This window comes from Sapajus apella, unplaced genomic scaffold, assembly GCF_009761245.1.
Source record: "Sapajus apella isolate SASKATOON/1434 unplaced genomic scaffold, GSC_monkey_1.0 scaffold103, whole genome shotgun sequence".
Classification (NCBI taxonomy): domain Eukaryota; kingdom Metazoa; phylum Chordata; class Mammalia; order Primates; family Cebidae; genus Sapajus; species Sapajus apella.
The window spans coordinates 6,964,257-6,983,501 of NW_022437043.1; the positions used below are offsets into that span (position 1 = coordinate 6,964,257).

The following is a 19,245-nucleotide window of genomic DNA, read 5'->3' on the forward strand; positions in this document are numbered from 1 at the left end:
ATTTGCAAGTGAAAATATCAGTGCCTGGAGGGTTATTTTCCTAAATGGTTTTCAGTGAAGAATATCATTTATTTAATAGTTATAAGGTTATTTAAGTTATCTATTTCATATTGGGTGACTTTTGGTATTTTGTGGTTTTCAGGGAGTTGGTCCCTTCCATCTAAGTTGTTGAATTTATGTGCATAGATGTTCATAGTGTTCACTCTTTCATTCTTGATACTGGTAATTTGTGTCTTCTCTCTTTTTTGTTTATCAGTCTTGCTAGAGGTTTATTAATTTTATTCATCTTTCCAAAAAAACAGATTTTGGTTTCATCCATTTTTCTTTATTTTTCTGTTTTAATATTCTTATATCTGCTCTAAATTTTATAGTTTTAAAAATAGTTTCCTTTTTTCTTGCTTTTGGTTTAATTTCTTTATTATCCGTAGTGATTTTCTGTGTACTAATTCTGTTACTGAGAGAGGAGTACTGAAGTCTTCAACTATAATTGTGGATTTGTCTAAGTTTTGTCATTTTTTGCTTTGTGTTTTTTGAAGTTCTGTTAGGAACATACACATTTAGGATTATTATGTCTTCTTTATATTTATTTCTGACCTTTTTCTCATATAGCAATTCTCATATAGCAATGGTTATATGATTGCAAACATCTTTCCAGTAAACGTGACATATTTTTACATCTATTTTGTTTGCAGTATGGTATTTCTCTTCTGTCATACCCATCCTGCTATTAATGGACATTTAGGTTATTTTCAAATATTGTTATTTGAAATAAACCTGTAGTGAATATACATATATGTGCATTTTTTTATAATTTTACTATTTTTTCGCTGGAACAGATGACTATGAATAGGATTATTAGATCAAAACATGCACATGAAAAATTTTTGTACATGTTGACAACTATCCTTCTGAAATGTCATGACCATTTATGCTTTTACCATTACTGAATGAAAATGCTTATTTGCCCATAATCTTATCAACACAATTTATATTTTTTACCATCTGATAAATGAACATTTTTAATGTGTTATTTTAGTTAGATGTACAGAAGAATTGGCATTTTAAAAAAATTTATTTATTTAACTTTAGGTGCCTATTATATCTGGCTTTTCTCCCCATGTTATCCCTCCCCACTCCCCACTGTCTCTCCCCTACCCCCCCAACTGTCCCCAGTGTGTCATGCTCCTCTCCCTTAGTCCTCGTGTTCTCATCTGACACAAAAATTGACATTTTAAGTAGTCAAGTTTATCAGTTTTCTTTCCCTTATATCTTTAAGATTTGTGTCTTGCTTACGAAAGTCATTAGTCCAGAATTTTATAAATATTTCTCCAAATTTTTTCTAGAATATTTATAGTTTCATTTCTACTTTTAAATCCTTAGTCTGTTTGGTGCCAGAATATAAACACCTTTTTCCAATGATTATCCGGTTATTCCAACACCATTTATTTTCATTATCCACTGGTTTGAAATGATACCTTTATCATACATACTTCAGTTTGTTTGTGGCCTTTCCAGTTCTCTTCCACTGATCTATTTGTCTACTCTAGTATCAGTAGTAGGCTTTTTAAAAATTATTATGGCTTCGTAATACATTTATTGCCTCTTTACTCATCTTTTATAAAATATTCCTGGTTGTTCTTGCACATTAATTCTTCCAGGTGAGCTGTAAGAATAATTTTGTCAAGTTTTTAAAAATAGCCTAGTAGGATTAATTCAGGAAAAAAAAATCACAGATTTTTATAATATTGAACTTTCTAAGCCAGTTACGTTGTGTCAGTTTACTTCCCAGGTCTTTTACAATTTTAAATTTTTAAAAATTTTCTTCATATTGGTCCCACTAACTTAAAAAATGTTTTTCTTGAGTATTGAGAATTTTTAAAAATGTTATGAGTGTTCTCCTTTTTCCCTTTTTAAATTTATTGCTAGTATATTGGGAAAACTTGATTTTTTTCTGTATTTTATATTCATCTACTTTGCTGAAGTTAGTTATGATTTGTTTAATTTACTCTTGGACTTGATACACATATACTTTGTTTAGAATTTTTGCAACTTTACTCATAAATCAGATTCATTTTTAAGTTTCTAGTGAAGTTTGCTGTCTTCATTAAGTGTAGTAAGTATTTAATAAAGGTCTTTATAAAGAGTTACTCTAGCTTTATCACATAATTAGGGAAATTTTCCGACAGTACTAAGTTTAACACAGGAATTGTATTTTGCTTGAAGAAATTGTCCATGAACCCATCAATGTATAGTGCCATTTTTCGTGTATGAGTCTTTGAGAAATTTTTCTAATAACAATGGTTATTGGCCTAGTAAGGCTTTCTTTGTCTTCTTGAGTCGTTTTTGTAGTTTATATTTTCCATTTTTTAAATTATATTTTAAGTTCTGGGGTACATGTGCAGATCTTACAGGATTGCTACATAAGTATACACATGCCATGGTGGTTTGCTGCCTTTATCCCCCCATCACTCACATTAGGCACTTCTCCTAATCCTATCCCTCCCCAATCTCCCCACCCCCTGCTATCCCTCCCTTCACCCCCCACCAACAGACCCCGGTGTGTGATGTTCCACTCCCTGTGTCCATGTGTTCTCATTGTTCAACACTCACTTATGAATGAGGACAGTGTGGTGTTTGGTTTTCTGTTCTTGTGTCAGTTTGCTGAGAATGATGGTTTCCAGCTTCATCCATGTCCCTGCAAAAGACGTGAACTCATCCTTTTTTATGGCTGCATAGTATTCCATGGTGTATATGTGCCACATTTTCTTTATCCACTCTATCATTGATGTGCATTTGGGTTGGTTCCAAGTCTCAGCTATTGTGAACAGTGCCGCAATAAACATACATGTACATGTGTCTTTATAATAGAATGATTTATAATCCTTTAGGTATATATCCAGTAATAGGATTGCTGGGTCAAACGGTATTTCTATTTCTAGATCCCTGAGGAATCACTACACTGTCTTCCACAATGGTTGAAGATGCTGGAGAGGATGTGGAAAAATGATTCCTATTTCTCCACATCTTCTCCAGCATCTGTTGTCTCCAGATTTTTAAGTGATCACCATTCTAACTGGCATGAGATGGCATCTCTCTAGTGACCAGTGATGATGAGCATTTTTTCATGTTTGTTGGCCTCATAAATGTCTTCTTTTGAAAAGTGTCTGTTCATATCCTTTGCCCACTTTTTGATGAGGTTGTTTGTTTTTTTCTTGTAAATTTGTTTAAGTTCTTTGTAGATTCTGGATATTAGCCCTTTGTCAGATGGGTAGCTTACAAATTTTTTTTCCCATTCTGTTGGTTGCCCATTCACTCTAATGATAGTTTCCTTTGCTGTGCAGAAGCTCTTAAGTTTAATTAGATCCCATTTGTCTATTTTGGCTTTTGTTGCCATTGCTTTTGGTGTTTTAGTCATGAAGTCCTTGCCTATGCCTATGTCCTGAATGGTATCGCCTAGGCTTTCTCCTAGGGTTTTTATGGTGTTAGGTCTTATGTTTAAATCTTTAATCCATCTGGAGTTAATTTTTGTGTAAGGTATAAGGAAGGGGTCCAGTTTCAGCTTTCAACACGTGGCTAGCCAGTTTTCCCAACACCATTTATTCAATAGGGAATCCTTTCCCCATTGCTTGTTTTTGTCTGTTTTGTCAAAGATTAGATGGTTGTAGATGTGTGACATTACTTCTGCTGCCTCTGTTCTGTTCCATTGGTCTGTATCTCTGTTTTGGTACCAGTGCCATGCTGTTTTGATGACTATAGACTTGTAGTATAGTTTGAAGTCAGGTAGTGTGATACCTCCAGTTTTGTTCTTTTTGCTTAGGATTTATCTTGGCTATGTGGGCTCTTTTTTGGTTCCATATGAAGTTTAAGGTGGCTTTTTCCAGTTCTGTGAAGAAGGTGGGATAGCGTTGAATCTACAAATTACTTTGGGTGGTATGGCCATTTTCATGATATTGATTCTTCCTAACCATGAGCCTGGAATGTTTTCCCAGCTGTTTGTGTCCTCTCATTTCCTTGAGCAGTGGTTTGTAGTTCTCTTGAAGAGTTCCTTCACGTTCTTAGTTGTATTCCTAGGTATTTTATTCTCTTTGTAGCAGTTGTGAATGGCAGTTTGTTCTTGATTTGGCTCTCTTTAAGTCTGTTATTGGTGTATAGGAATACTTGTGATTTCTGCACATTGATTTTGTACTCTGAGACTTTGCTGAAGTTGCTTATCATCTTAAGAAGATTTTGGGCTGAGACGATGGAGTCTTCTAAATATACAGTCATGTCGTCAGCAAATAGAGACAATTTGATTTCTTCTTTCCTAATTGAATACCCTTTATTTCTTTTTCTTACCTGATTGCTCTGACTAGAACTTCCAATACTATGTTGAATAGGAATGGTGAGAGAGGGCACCCTTGTCTAGTGCCAGTTTTCAAAGGGAATGCTTCCAGTTTTTGCCCATTCAGTATGATATTGGCTGTGGGTTTGTCCTAAATAGCATTTATTATTTGGAGATATGTTCCATTGATACCTAGTTTATTGAGAGTTTTTAGCATAAAGCACTGTTGAATTTTGTCAGAAGCCTTCTCTGCATCTATTGAGATAATCATGTGGTTTTTGTCTTTGGTTCTGTTTATGTGATGGATTACATTTATAGATTTGCATATGTTGAACCAGCATTGCATCCCCAGGATGAAGCCAGTTGATTGTGATGGATAAGCTTTTTGATGTGCTCTTGCATTTGGTTTGCCAATATGTTATTGAAGATTTTTGCTTCGATGTTCATCATGGATATTGGCCTGAAATTTTCTTTTTTAGTTGTGTCTCTTTCAGGTTTTGGTATCAGGATGATGTTGGTCTCATAAAATGAGTTAGGGAGGGGGTGGGCAGCACCAAGATGCTATGAGGAGACAACACTGGAATGCAGCTCCCAGCAAATGAGATGCAGAGGGCTAGAAGACTTCACGATTCCAAGTGAGGTGCCAGGTTCATTTTTGGGGGACTGGAAGGACTCTGAAAGTAGCCTAGGGAGGGATCCAAAGCAGAGTGAGAGCCGCCCAGGGAGAATGAACCAAGACAGGATGGGGCAAGTCCCCACCTGGAACATGCAGCCAGCTTGGGGAATTGGGGGACTTCACCACCTCGGTGCTCTGATTCTGGTCCTGTGCTTACCTCATCCCTCCTGCAACCCCTGGTCCACGAGAGCCCTGCCAGACTGAGGAGTGCTGTGGGTTGTTGATGCAAATCTGTGTGATGGCTCCTGCCTGGTGCTATAAGTGGTCAGCTGGACCAGGGTAGAAGTTTAGACTAGTGAAGTGGGACAGAACAACCTGTCCCACAGAAAGAGGCAGAGTTGAAAGCAGGGAAACAGGTCATAAGGCCTGGCAAGCCCCACCCCCCACAAAACTCAAACTGAAGCTGCGTGCCAGAGAGCTTGGCAACGAATACACCAGTTTGACCCCAACCAGAAAGATCGAGCTCAGGGAAGGAGAGACGCCATTGGGAGGGTGGGGCTCATTTCACCTGCAAAAAGACTCCAGGGGAAGACCTCCCACCCAGCAACTTGACTGAATCCGAGGCAGCCCAGCAGCCCCTCTACAGGCCAAAAAAGATATAGCTCCAACTGCAAGAGAAAGGACGCCCACTCAGAGATTTCTCCCGAAATCACCAACTTCAAAGATCAAAGGGAGATAAATCCATGAAGATGGGGAAAAAACAGCGCAAAAAGGATGAAACCTTCAAAGACCAGAACACCTCTTCTCCTCCCAGGGATCACAACTCCTCACCATCAAGGGAACAAAACAAGACAGAAAATGTGTGTGATGAATTGACAGAAGCAGGCTTCAGAAGGTGGATAATAACAAACTTCTCTGACTTAAAAGACCATGTTCTAACCTAATGCAAAGAAACTAAGAACCTTGAAAAAAGGTTAGACAAAATGCTAATTAGAATAAGCAGCTTAGAGAAGAACATAAATGACTTGATGGAGCTGAAAAACACAGCAGGAGAACTTTGCGAGGCATGCACAAGTTTCAGCAGCTGAATCGATCAAGCAGAAGAAAGGATATCAGAGATACAAGATCAATTCAATGAAATAAAATGAGAAGGCAAAATTGGAGAAAAAAAGAGTGAAAAGAAATGAACAAAGCCTCCAGGAAATATGGGATTATGTGAAAGGACCTAATCTATGCTTGATCAGTGTACCTGAATGTGACGAGGAGAATGAATCCAAGTTGGAAAACACTCTTCAGGATATTATCCAAGAGAACGTTCCCCAACCTAAAAAGGCAGGCCAACATTCAAATCCAGGAAATACAGAGAACACCACAAAGATATTCCTCAAGAAGAGCAACCCCAGGCACATAATCATCAGATTCACCAGGATTGAAATGAAGGAAAAAATCCTAATGGCAGACAGAGAGAAAGGTCGAGTCACCCACAAAGGAAAGACCATCAGACTCACAGCGGATCTCTTGGCAGAAACTCTACAAGCTAGAAGGGAGTGGGGGCCAATATTCAACATCCTTAAAGAAAATAACTTCCAACCCAGAATTGCATATCTGGCCAAACCAAGCTTCATAAGTTAAGGAGAAATAAAATCCTTTACAGAGAAGCAATTGTTGAGAGATTTCGTCACTACAAGACCTGCCCTACAAGAACTCCTGAAGGAAGTACTAAACATGGAAAGGAGCAACCAGTACCAGCCACTGCAAAAACGTACCAAATGGTAGCTAAACATAGAAAGGAACAACCAGTACCAGCCACTCCAAAAACATACCAAATGGTAAAGAGCATCGACACAATGAAGAAACTGTCAACTAATGGGCAAAACAACCAGCTAGCATCAAAATGGCAGAATCAGATTCACACATAACAACCTTAAATGTAAATGGGCTAAATGCCCCAATCAAAAGTCACAGACTGGCAAATTGGATAAAAAATCAAAACCCATCGGTGTACTGTATCCAAGAAACCCATCTCACATGTAAGGACACACATAAGCTCAAAATGAAGGGATGGAGGAAGATCCACCAAGCAAATGGAGAGCAAAAAAAAAAAAAAACAAAAACAAAAACAGGAGTTGCAATCCTAGTCTCTGATAGAATAGACTTTGAACCAACAAAGATCAAAAGAGACAAAGAAGGGCATTACATAATGGTAAAGGGATCAATGCAACAAGAATAGCTAACAATCCTAAATATATACACACCCAACACAGGAGCACCCAGATACATAAAGCAAGTTCTTAATGACCTACAAAGAGACTTAGACTTCCACACAATAATAGTGGAAGACTTTAACACTCCACTGTCAATATTAGACAGATCAACGAGACAGAAAAATAACAAGGATATCCAGGACTTGAACTCAGATCTCGACCAAGCAAACCTAATAGCCATCTACAGAACTCTCCACCCCAAATCCACAGAATATACATTCTTCTCAGCACCACATCACAGTTGACACAGTTTCTTCATTGTGTCTTTACCACTGGTACATTTTTACAGTGGCTGGTACTGGTTGTTCCTTTCCATGTTTAGTGCTTCCTTCAGGAACTGTTATAAGGCAGGCCTGATGGTGATGAAATCTCTCAGCAATTGCTTGTCTGTAAAGGATTTTATTTATCCTTCACTTATGAAGCTTAGTTTGGCTGGATATGAAATTCTGGGTTGAAAGTTCTTTTCTTTAAGGATGTTGAATATTGACCCCCACACTCTTCTGGCTTGCAGGATTTCTGCCAAGAGATCCGCTGTGAGACTGATGGGCTTCCCTTTGTGGGTAACCCTATCTTTCTCTCTGGCTGCCCTTAGCATTTCCTCCTTTATTTCAACCCTGGTGAGTCTGACTATTATGTGCCTTGGAGTTGCTCTTCTTGAGGAATATCTTTGTGGTGTTCTCTGTTATTTTCTGGATTTGAATATTGGCCTGTCTTGCTAGGTTAGGGAAGTTCTCCTGGATAATATCCTGAAGAGTGTTTTCCAGCTTGGATTCATTCTCCCCATCACATTCAGGTACACCAATCATAGATTAGGTCTTATCACATAATGGCATATTTCTTGGAGGCTTTGTTCACTTCTTTTCACTCTTTTTTCTCTAATGTTGCCCTCTCATTTTATTTCATTGAGTTGATCTTTGATGTCTGATATCCTTTCTTCTGCTTGATCAATTCAGCTATTGAAACTTGTGTATGCTTCACGAAGTTCTCATGCTGTGTTTTTCTGCTCCATCAAGATGTTTATATTCTTCTCTAAGCTGGTTATTCTAGTTAGCATTTTGTCCAACTTTTTTCAAGGTTCTTGGTTTCTTTGCATTGGGATAGAACGTGTTTCTTTAGCTCAGAGAAGTTTGTTATTAGCCACCTTCTGAGGCCTGCTTTTGCCAATTCATCAAACTCATTTTCCATCCAGTTTTTTTCCCTTACTGGTGAGGAGTTGTGATCCCTTGGAGGAGGAGAGGCATTCTGGTTTTTGGTGATTTCATCCTTTTTATAGTGGTTTCTTCCCATCTTTGTATGTTTATCTACCTTTGGTCTTTGAAGTTGATGACTTTCAGTTGGGGTCTCTGAGTGGACATCCCTTCTGTTGATGTTGAAGCTATTTCTTTCTGTTATTTAGTTTTCCTTCTAACAGTCAGGCCCCTCTGCTGCAGGTCTGCTGGAGGTCCACTCCAGACCCTGCTTGCCTGGGAATCACCCCCAGGGGCTGTAGAATAACAAGGATTGCTGCCTGTTCCTTCCTCTGATATCTTCGTTCCTGAAGAGTACCCACCACATGTCAGCGAGAGCTCTCCTGTATGAGGTGTCTCTTTGGATATATGGGAGTCAGGGAGCCACTTGAGGAGGCAGTCTGTCCCTTATCAGAGCTCAAGTGCTGTGCTGGGAGCTCCGTTGCTCCCTTCAGAGCTGCTGGGCAGGGACATTTAAGTCTGCTGCGGTGGAAATCACAACCACCCCTTTTCCCAGGTGCTCTGTCCCAGGAAGGTGGGGCTTTATAAGTCCTTGATGGGCTGCTGCCATTTTTTAGAGATACCCTGCCCAGCAAGGAGGGAGTCTAGTCACAATCTGCCTATAGAGGCATTGCTGACCTGCAACAGATTCTGCCCAGCTGCTGTGTAAACTTCTTTGCTATTTTGTTTACACAGGTAAGGTTAGAACTGCCTTGGTAATGGCGGACTGCCACAGTAATGGCAGAGTGCCTTGGTAATGGCGAATGCCCTTCCCCCCACAGAGCCCGACCAACCCGAGTCCAGCTCAAACTTCTGTGCTAGCTGCAAATATCTCCAGCCAGTGGGTTTCAGTTTGCTGGTCTTTGTGGGGGTGGGACCTGCCGAGCCAGATCACTTGATTCCCTGCCTTCAGCCCCCTTTTTTTTTCCAGGGGAATGGGTGGCTCTGCCTTGCAGGCATTCTAGGTGCCAGCTAAAATGCTGCTGAGATTTGTGCTGAAAATCCACAGTGCCAGCTGAAATGGCTGCCCAGTTCTGTGCTGGAAACCCATAGCACTTGTCGGCCAGGCAGGAGTCTCCTGATCTGTGGGCTGAAAAGACGGTGGGAGAAGTGTAGTATCTGAACCAGAGAGCTGGAGTGGCTGGAAAAGTCCCCGATGGCCTCCATTGGGTAGGAGAGCAGTCCTCCAGCCTGTTGCACTTCCCGGGTGAGGCAGCGCCCCACCCTGCCTCAGTTTGCCCTCCCTGGGCTACACCCACTGTCCAACTAGTCCCATTGAGATGAACCTGGTACCTCAGTTGGAAATGCAGAGATCACTCACCTTCTGCACCGTTCTTGCTGGGAACTGCTCTCCGGAGCTGTTTGTTCGTATTCAGCCATCTTGGTGGAAGTCTTTTTTTTTTTTTTTTTTTGAGACAGGGTCTCACTCTGTTGCCCAGACTGGAGTTCAGTGGTGCAATCTCAGCTCACCGCAATCTTCGCGTCCCAGGATCAAGTGATTCTCCTGTCTCAGTCTCTGGGGTAGCTAGGATTACAGGTGGGTACCACTACTGCGTGACTAATGTTTGTACTTTTTGTAGAGATGGCGTTTTACCATGTTGGCCAGGCTTGTCTTGAACTCCAGACCTCAAATGATACACCCACCTCAGCCTCCCAAAGTGTTGGGATTACAGGCATGAGCTACCACACTGGGCTTAGTAGTTTATATTTTCCTAAAAACATATCCATTTCTTGGATGTATTGTTATCATCGTATCATTTTATAACCCTTTGTAATGACTTACTTTCTCATTCATAGTGTATGTGATGTGTTATCTGCCTCACATGTGTTGCGTTCATATATACATGTTCTTTTTCTCAATTTTCCTCACAAACAGTTTTTTTAAAAAAAATCCTCTGGTTTTTTCAAAGAACCAGCTCATGGGTAAATGTATACATTTTCTGTTTTAAAAATTCATTTAACATCTGCTTTTATTTTTATTTTATTCTTGTTTTACTAAGGTTTGTTTTGTTATTTTCCCTACTTCTTGAATTGAATACTTAGTCTGTTTTATTCTTAATAACAAAAGATCCAAAGCTATACATTTTCTTCTAAATATAATTCTGAGTATATCCCATTAGTTTTGAAAAATAGTGTTGTAGCTCTCTTGATTTTTCTCAGTAATCTGGAGTCGCAATTTTTATTTCCTCTTTGACCCTGTTTTTTGTTTTCTTAGTGCTTAAAATATGTTCCTTTTTAAGTATAAATATGATAAAATATGTTCCTTATTTAAAAACAAAACATTTAAAAAATATGTTCCTTTTCTTTGATTTATCCTTTTATTATCAATTTCTAGATTTATTTCATTGTGTATTGAACATGTGACCTGAATGATAATTTCTTTCTTAAAGTTAATAAGGTTTTCTTCATGGTTTTAGATATAATAAGTTTTTATAAATGATTCACTGAAGTACTGTATTCTGTATAGGGTACAATGATCATTATATTAATTTTGGCTTAATAATTATATAATTTATATGCTAATTTAGTTTTTCTAATTTATCCAAGCCTAAGAGCAGTATGGTAACTACTCACAAATACTGTTGTTTAGTTAATTTCTCCTGGCATTTCTTTACCTCTGCTATCCTACCTTTACCTCCCTGACCTATACAATATTTTAACTGAAAAATTAATATGTGCTTATAATATGCATTGTTAACAAAAGTTCTCTGAAAAGGAATTTTGAGGAAAGAGACTTTATTCCAGTGAACAGTTTGCAAACCAGGAGATATACAACCTTTAGTGTAAGACAAAGATGTGCTCCTGAGAAAAAATTAAGCGTTTAGGTTTTCCAAGTTCCCACCCAGGTTACCAATTAGGTCTATTCATCCAAATGAAATATTCAAACTTACTTAGTTCTGTTTGGTATATGGTATACACAGCTGGGTTCTGATTGGTTGATACAGCTGAGCCCTGATTGGCCAATGCAGATGAATTCCAAAAGTCTCAAAGTTAAAAAGATGTGAGTTTTCTGTAGACCTCTGAGCACTTATATGACCTCTAGTCAGCAAATGGTCACTTGGCTATATTTTAAATTTAGGCCCAGTTAGCCACTGAGGATCCATCCAGAAGGATTGGCTGTTTCAGGTTTACAGTTGTTCACAGTGTGTATGTGTAAGTGTTCATATGTGTGTGTGTGTGTTTTTAATAATTCTTTTCTCCTAACTCTGGGTTAGCAACTATAAATTGTTTAGGGTATATCCTTACAGATCCTTTATTGTGTGTTTTATCACTTTTTTTAAAGTTTTTTTTTTTTTTAACATCCTGTTATATGAGCAATACATAAAATATAGCTTTTAATGGGTGTGGGTTATATGCTATTTGGTTGTATGAATAATATGAATAGGTTGTGCTGTACACATTGCTCTGGACTTTGCTTTTTTAAGAAATAAGCCTTGGTCATGTTTCCATATAAGTATAGATCTACCGTATTCTTTTGAACGGCTGCATGATATCCTTTTATGGGAATATAGTCTTTGGTTAACCAACTCTTGATAGACCTGGTCTGTTAATTTCCCCTCAAGTAAGATGGGATAATTTGCATATTTTATCTTCTTCTGGTTTTAGTTAAAATAGTCTAGGCTTTTAGATCCAGATTATTATTATTTAATACATTATCTTCCCTATGGATAATTATTTTTAACATTTCTAGATGTAAACCTGTTTTCCTTAACTTTGTCTGATATATTGTGAGTCCTTTCAATCTAAAAGTTCATTCTTTCTTTAACTCAGATAAATTTTTATCTTTTATTTTTTGACATTATTACTCTTCTGCCTTTTCTCTCCGTGTGTGTGTGTGTGTGTGCGTGTGTCCAGAATTTATTCCCTCAAGTTATTATTCAATATCTTCAACTTTCTTTTATCTCTTAATTCTGGGAAAATATGTTAAGGTAGCCTTTGGAATAATCAATTTGGTTTGGCAGTATGTAATATGCTGTTCATTGCCTCCATTACATTGTTTAAGTTAGTCCCTTTTTTCATCAGAAATCAGTCTTTCTGGGTCCCAGAATGTTCTCTTTTCATAGATTCAGTGTCCTCTCAGACCTTGTTGAGGGTCTGCTCTTTAAAAGCATATTCCAGTTCTTTAGAGTACTAGAACTCAGATCAAGTGTCATAGATAGACACTTGCTCTGATTCTTCAGGACTTTTCTCCTTTAAAAATTACTATATATATATATATATATATATATATATATATATATGGTTGATTTTCTTCGTTTGTATTTGTAGGTGATCTTTGAGTTTTGGAATTTGAGGTGTATTTTATCAGACTTGTCTCCTAGTGCAAGAATAAGAGTATTCTTTATATGTTCTATAGTTTTGATTTGTCACTTCCCTATTGTTTCCTCTTACCTACTTCTAGATAGGGAGAGCAGTTGTTTCTGAAGAATTGAAAGAGTGTTCTAACTAGAGGCACTTGTGAAGAAAAGAGAGAATCTTGCTAATGTGTTGAAGGGCTTCTTGTCCACATTTGTTGTAGCTGCTTGAAATTACCCAGAGCACTGCCACTGTACTCTGACCAGCACAAATACTTTCATTTGGAGCCTGATGCTGAGGGGGCTGAAAAACATATCATGTGAAGAACAGTTAGAGGAGGTACAGTTATTTGGTCTAGAGTGGGAAAGATTTATAGGAGACATAATAACTATCCTCAGTAGTTAAAGGCCTGCCACAAGAAGGATTAGACTTGTTCTATGTGGTTCCAAGTGGTAGAATTATGTTAGAAGGGTTTCGCCTTACATTCAAGGAAGGAAAATTGCTATAAGTGACACAGCTGCTGTTTTAAATATTTATTGACTCTAGATTTTAACCATTAATTCAGATATAATGCACACACTTTGATGTTACCACTTGATACCAACATGCATGCATGCATGCATGCATGCATAAGTGGCCAAGTGCCTATGGTGAGGTACTAGAAGAAGGCTATTCAAGCACTGGCTGTGAATTTGCTAACAGAGGCATTATCCTTAGAGAACTGCTGCTTTCCATTCCTAGCCTCTTTTTATTTTTCATAATCACCTGAATGTAATTTCTTGGTACTTAACGTGGTAGTCATTCCTTTTCTTATGCATGGGCTCTTCCCATCCGTTTCTCCTGACATTCCTTTAGTTTCAGACTCCCTCCTCTTCCTCTCTTCTTCTGAGCCCTCCAAATGCTTCCATCCTCTGCCTGCTTCCCAGTTCTAAAGTTGCTTCCATATCTTCAGGTATCTTTATAGCAATGCCCCATTCTTTGATACCAATTTTCTGTGTTAGGCAATTCTTGCATTGCTGCAAAGAAATACCGGAGACTGGGTAATTTATTTTAAAAAGAGGTGTTAATTCAAAATATTTGAGACAGTTGTCAGTCAATTTAGAGAGTTTATTTTGCTTGCATGACACAGCCTCAGGAGGTCGTGATGACATGTACCCAAGGTGGTCAGGGCACAGCTTGATTTTATACATTTTAGGGAGAAATGAGATTTCAGTCAACATTTGTAAGGTGTACACTGGTTCACTCTGGAAAGGTGGGACAACTGGAAGTGGGGAGGGGGCTTCCAGGTCATATGTAGATAAGAGACAAATGGTTGCATTGTTTTGTGTTTCTGATTAGCTTTACCAAAGGAACCAATCAGGTATGCATTTATCTCACTGAGCAGAGGGATGACTGAATAGAATGGAAGACAGATTTGTCTTAAGCAGTTCCCAGCTTGACTTTTCTCTTTAGCTTAGTGATTGTGGGGTCCCAATATTTATTTTTCTTTTGCAGAGGCTTGACTGGGCATGGTGGCTCATGCCTGTAATCCCAGCACTTTGGAAGAATTGCTTGAAGCCAGGAGTTTGAGATCAACTTGGGCAACATATCAAGACTCTGTCTCTACAAAAATTAAAAAGGAAAAAAAAGCAGATGTTTAATTGGTTCACAGATCTGTAGGCTATATAAACATGGTATTGATATCTGCTTGATTTCTCTTCAGGGAGCCTGTACTTGTGGTAGAAGGCGAAGCAGGAGCAGGCTGTTACATGGCAAAAGCAGGAGCAAAGGGGTGGGGTAAAGTGCCACATACTTTTAGACAAGCAGATCTCACAAGAACTCACTGTTGCCAGAACAGCACCAGGCCATGCAGGCTCTATCCCCATGACCCAAACACTATCCCACCAGGCTCCACTTCCCACATTGGGGATTACAATTCAACATGAGATCTAGAGGGGACAACAGCCAAACTATATCAGGCACCAATAGGAAACTAACACAGAACAGATTTCTCAGTAGATCCATGGCCATATTCCAGAAACAGTAGGAACTGTTTCTTGGTATTTCTGTTATTCAAAAATTTAATATATATATGTAAATATAATATATTGCTGAACCATTATATTGGACCATCTTCTGATAATTATTCATCGATGAAAATATACCTCAGTTTCTCCAGTGCTTCTCATTGACCTACTTTTTGATCATCTAGGTACCAGTCATTAAGAGTAACCTATACAAGAGGAGGTCCAATTAAGTGAAACTTACAGGGAGGGTAATGTCACTCAATATAAGGAATAATTTTCTCTTAAAGCCATTCAAAAAGAGATTGGGCTATATTTGGAGGTTTGTATGGCAGGACCTAAACAACTACTTGGTGGAGATGTTAAAGAGAATATTCATGCATTGGTTGAGTTGTTGGATGAGGACAGATTTTATTCTTGAATCCTAAGAACCCAAGGTGTTGTGAGGAAGCAGCGGCACTGAAAATTGGGTGAGACTCTTGTGCAAATTATGCCTACACAAGGTCTCTAGTCAAGGCTGAAGCCGCCAGTAGAATCTAGCTCACACTTTGTTTGCTAAACTGTACACCCTGGCTGTGGGACTGCTGTGCCCTGAGGCAGGAGTAACCTTTGGCTAATTCATATAAATGCATTATCTACTTGATAAGATATATGCTTGAAGGGCTTCATTTACCCAAAGAAGGTACTTCTTTTCTAATTTGCAGAAAGATACTGCATGGGCCAGCACAAACCATGGGACTAGGGCTATAGGAGATGGTTTTGTGGAGTTGGTGAAGAATAAATAGGAAACAGAAACTAGAAATCAATAGCAGGAGGAAGTTGGGAAACTGTACAAATACATGGGCATTAAAAAACATGCCCCTGAATGACAAATGGGTCAATGAAATTAAGAAGGAAATCAAATTATTGAAACAAATGTAAATAGAAATACAACATACCAAAACCTGCAGGATAAAACAGAAGTGGTACTAAGAGGAAATTTTATAGCAAATTTTTATTTTAAAATTCAACAAATATCAAACAATTTAACAAGGTACCTTAAGGAACTGGAAAAGCAAGAACTGCTTTAACCCAAAATTAGTAGAAGGAAAGAAATAATAAAGACCAAATGAAATAGAGACTAAAAAAATACAAAAGATCAACAAAACAAAAAGTTAGTTTTTTGAAACGGTAAGTAAAATAGACAAACGATTAGCTAGACTAAGAAAAAAATGAGAGAGAACTCAAGTAAAATCAGAAAAGAAAAAGAAGGGAAGGGGGTTATATTATTAATACTTTAATTCCAGTTTGGCTTCTCCAGCCTTTGAGCTCACTTCCAAATTGTGCTATTGGTGTCTGCTCTCAATTGATATATTTTAATAGCATATCTAGTTGGGAAGAGAAAGTAGTATATGAATAAACTAATAAGTGAGTTTCCATATTTCAGAGCTAAATAAACATCTCTTTTGGGAGATCACCATACAAGTTGGCAGCAAATGGGGAAAGAAGGAAAGTATTAGAGATCAAGGGGAGAGGATATTTCCACTCAAGGCTTTTATAGAGAAGGCAGAGCATTTCTCTCTGATTTGTAAAGCTGGTCAACTACCCAAATTTGTAAGGATAGATAATGCCAGTGTCCTCAGAGGCACAGGAGATACACACAGGAACCTAGCTAAAGCAGTTTCTGCATTCATAGCAGAGTCCCAGCTAGCCAGGATTGTTCTTGATGTTACACACAGTCCAGGTAGCTAGATCTATCTGGAGGTGACTTTGGAGCTGGATAATATGCAAATCTGTGTCATGTTTGTATTCCTCCAGGTGTCCTTTGAGATGACCCATGAGACCCTGTACTTGGCAGTGAAACTGGTGGATCTCTATCTAATGAAGGCAGTATGCAGGAAGGATAAGTTACAACTCCTTGGTGCTACTGCCTTTATGATTGCAGCAAAATTTGAGGTGAGCCTGAGTCCCTATGGCCTGGAGAACTAATCAGGTTTCTGTCTAACCCAGCGAATGAATATATATTCATATATATTCATTGTTATGTACTGCATAACAATGCTTTGGTCAACGATGGACTGCTTATACTATGGCGGTCCCATAAGAGTATAATGGAGCTGAAAAAGTATAGGGACTTCTTAGCTTTTGTAGCATTGTAATGTAATGCATTACTCCTAATGGTGATGCTGGTGTAAACAAACGTACTGCACTGCAAGTCATATAAAAGTATAGCACATACATTTATGTATAGTAGTACATAATGCTTGATAATGATATAAACTGTTACTAGTTTATGTGTTCACTATACTTTTGTTATTATTTTTTAATTAGAGACAAGGTCTTGCTCTCTTGCCCAGGCTGGAGTGCAATGACGTGATCATAGCTCACTGTAACCACAAACTCCTGGGCTCAAGCAATCTTCCCACCATAGCCTCTCAAGTAGCTAGGACTATAGGCCTGCACCACAGTGCCTCACTAATTTCCAAAAAATTTTTTGTAGGGTTGGGGTTCTCATTATGTTGTCCAGGCTGGTCTCAAACTCCTGGCCTCAAGCCATCCTCCTGCCTTGGCCTCCCAAATCACTGGGATTACGAGTGTGAGCCACTGTGCCTGACCTGGTTTAGAGTATACTACTACTTACTTAAAAAAAAAAAAAAAAAAAAAAAGTTAACTGTAAAATACCCTCAGGCATGTCCTTCAGGAGGTTTTCCAGAAGAAGGCATTGTTGTAGGAGATGACAGCTCTAGCTCTATGCATATTATGACCCCTGAAGAATTTCCAATAGGACAAGATGTGGAGGTGGAAGGCAGTGATATTAATGATCTGACCCTTTCTAGGCCTAGACTAATGTGTGTGTTTGTGTCTTCATTTTTAATTTAAAAAACTTTAAAAAGTAGAAAGCAAAGCCAGGCATGATGTTTCAATACCTGTAATCTTAGCTAAGGCAAGAAGACTGCTTGAGCCCAAGAATTCAAGACCAGCCTGGGCAGCAAGGTGAGACCCCATCTCTACAAAAAATAAAAAAAGATTAGCTGGGTATAGTGGCACGTACCTGTGGTCCCAGCTACGTGGGAGGCTGAGGCAGGAGGATCCCTTGAGCCCAGGAGGTTGAGGCTGTAGTGAGCTTTGTTCAAGCCACTAAATTCCAGTCTGGGTGACAGAATGAGACCCTGTCTCAAAAAGATTTTTTTTTTTTTTTAAAGAAGGAAGTTTATATAATAAGGATATGAAAAAAGCAAATATTTTTATACAGATTTATACTGTGTGCGTGCTTTAAGCTGTTATTAAAAAATAGTCAAAGTTTTATGAAATAAAAAAGTTACAGTAGGCTAAGTTTAATTTATTGTTGAAGAAAAAATATTTTTTATAAAATGAGTGTAGCCTAATTGTACAGGTACAGTATTTATAAAGTCCATGGTAGTGTACAGGAATGTCCTAGGCCTTCCCATTCACTCATCACTCACTGACTCACCCAGAGCAACTTCTGCTCCTACAAGCTCCATTCATGGTAAGTGCCTAACACAGGTAGCATTTTAAAATCTTTTATGCTGTATTTTTACTGTACCTTTTCTGTTTAGATAGGCCTAGATGCACAAATATCATTGTGTTACAATTGCCTACAGTATTCAGTAGAGTCACATGTGTACAGGTGTGTAGCCCATAAGCAATAGGCTATACCATATACCCTGGGTGTGTAGGCTGTACCATCTAGGCTTTTGGAGGTACACTCTCACCTGTGATCTTCCCACAATAATGAAAATGATGCATTTCTCATAAGATATTTTTCTTGTTAAGTGACGTATAACTGTGTATACATATATTGATATGGACATATACAAACGTGTATACACTTGTGTATATGTGCACCAATATGTGTGTATACAGTTACATACATACAAATAATTTTTTTCTGCTACATTTTTTGTCCGTCTTTCCAAAATAGAGAAGCTGGTGTTGGTTGGCAATGGTGGTGTATTTGTTTCCTGGCATCAGCAAGGTTCTTCCATTTTTTTATCTGAAGATGTGTTATGTGGGCATCCACCTAATTAAATGGGTAGTTCTTTTTACAGCTTCCTTCTGGTCCATGATTGTCTATCTCCACCATTTTCTTGTCCCACCAACTCCATCCCCATCTGGTGGAGTCTCAATCTGCTTATATAACAAAGTATTACATAACCAGGGTGCTGGAGACATTTAAGAGAAAATGGACTGGTGTTGATGGCAATGAGTCTAAATCGTCTAGGTGAAATAGTAATTTGGGAAGTAGCAGTATAAAAGTGAGTAGCTGGCCTTTTCTTCATGACCATAATCCATCTAACTAACCTCTCTGATTCCCCTTCCCTAGGTGCTAACTGATCTTATTCAACTTCATTTTCCCTTTAGCTAGGCTAGTTGTAGGAACCCTTAGGGTTTGCGAACAGAGAGGTGACAACTTTTACCAAGGATTTGAAAGAAATTTAGAACTGTAGATTTGTTTCTGTGTTGGCTCACTCCCCAGCTCCTACCTCCCTCTCCTCCCCAAGCACTTACTGGGTCTTCC

General features: G+C 38.5%; 1 protein-coding gene across 1 annotated transcript in view; it reads left to right on the forward strand.

The window, feature by feature from the left end:
- Positions 1–19,245, forward strand: part of CCNB3 (cyclin B3) — a 64,119-nt gene that overhangs the window by 32,798 nt on the left and 12,076 nt on the right. Inside the window, exon 9 of the mRNA XM_032258542.1 lies at positions 16,524–16,661. Coding sequence (XP_032114433.1) covers positions 16,524–16,661 — 138 coding nt within the window. The remainder of the gene's footprint in view (positions 1–16,523; positions 16,662–19,245) is intronic.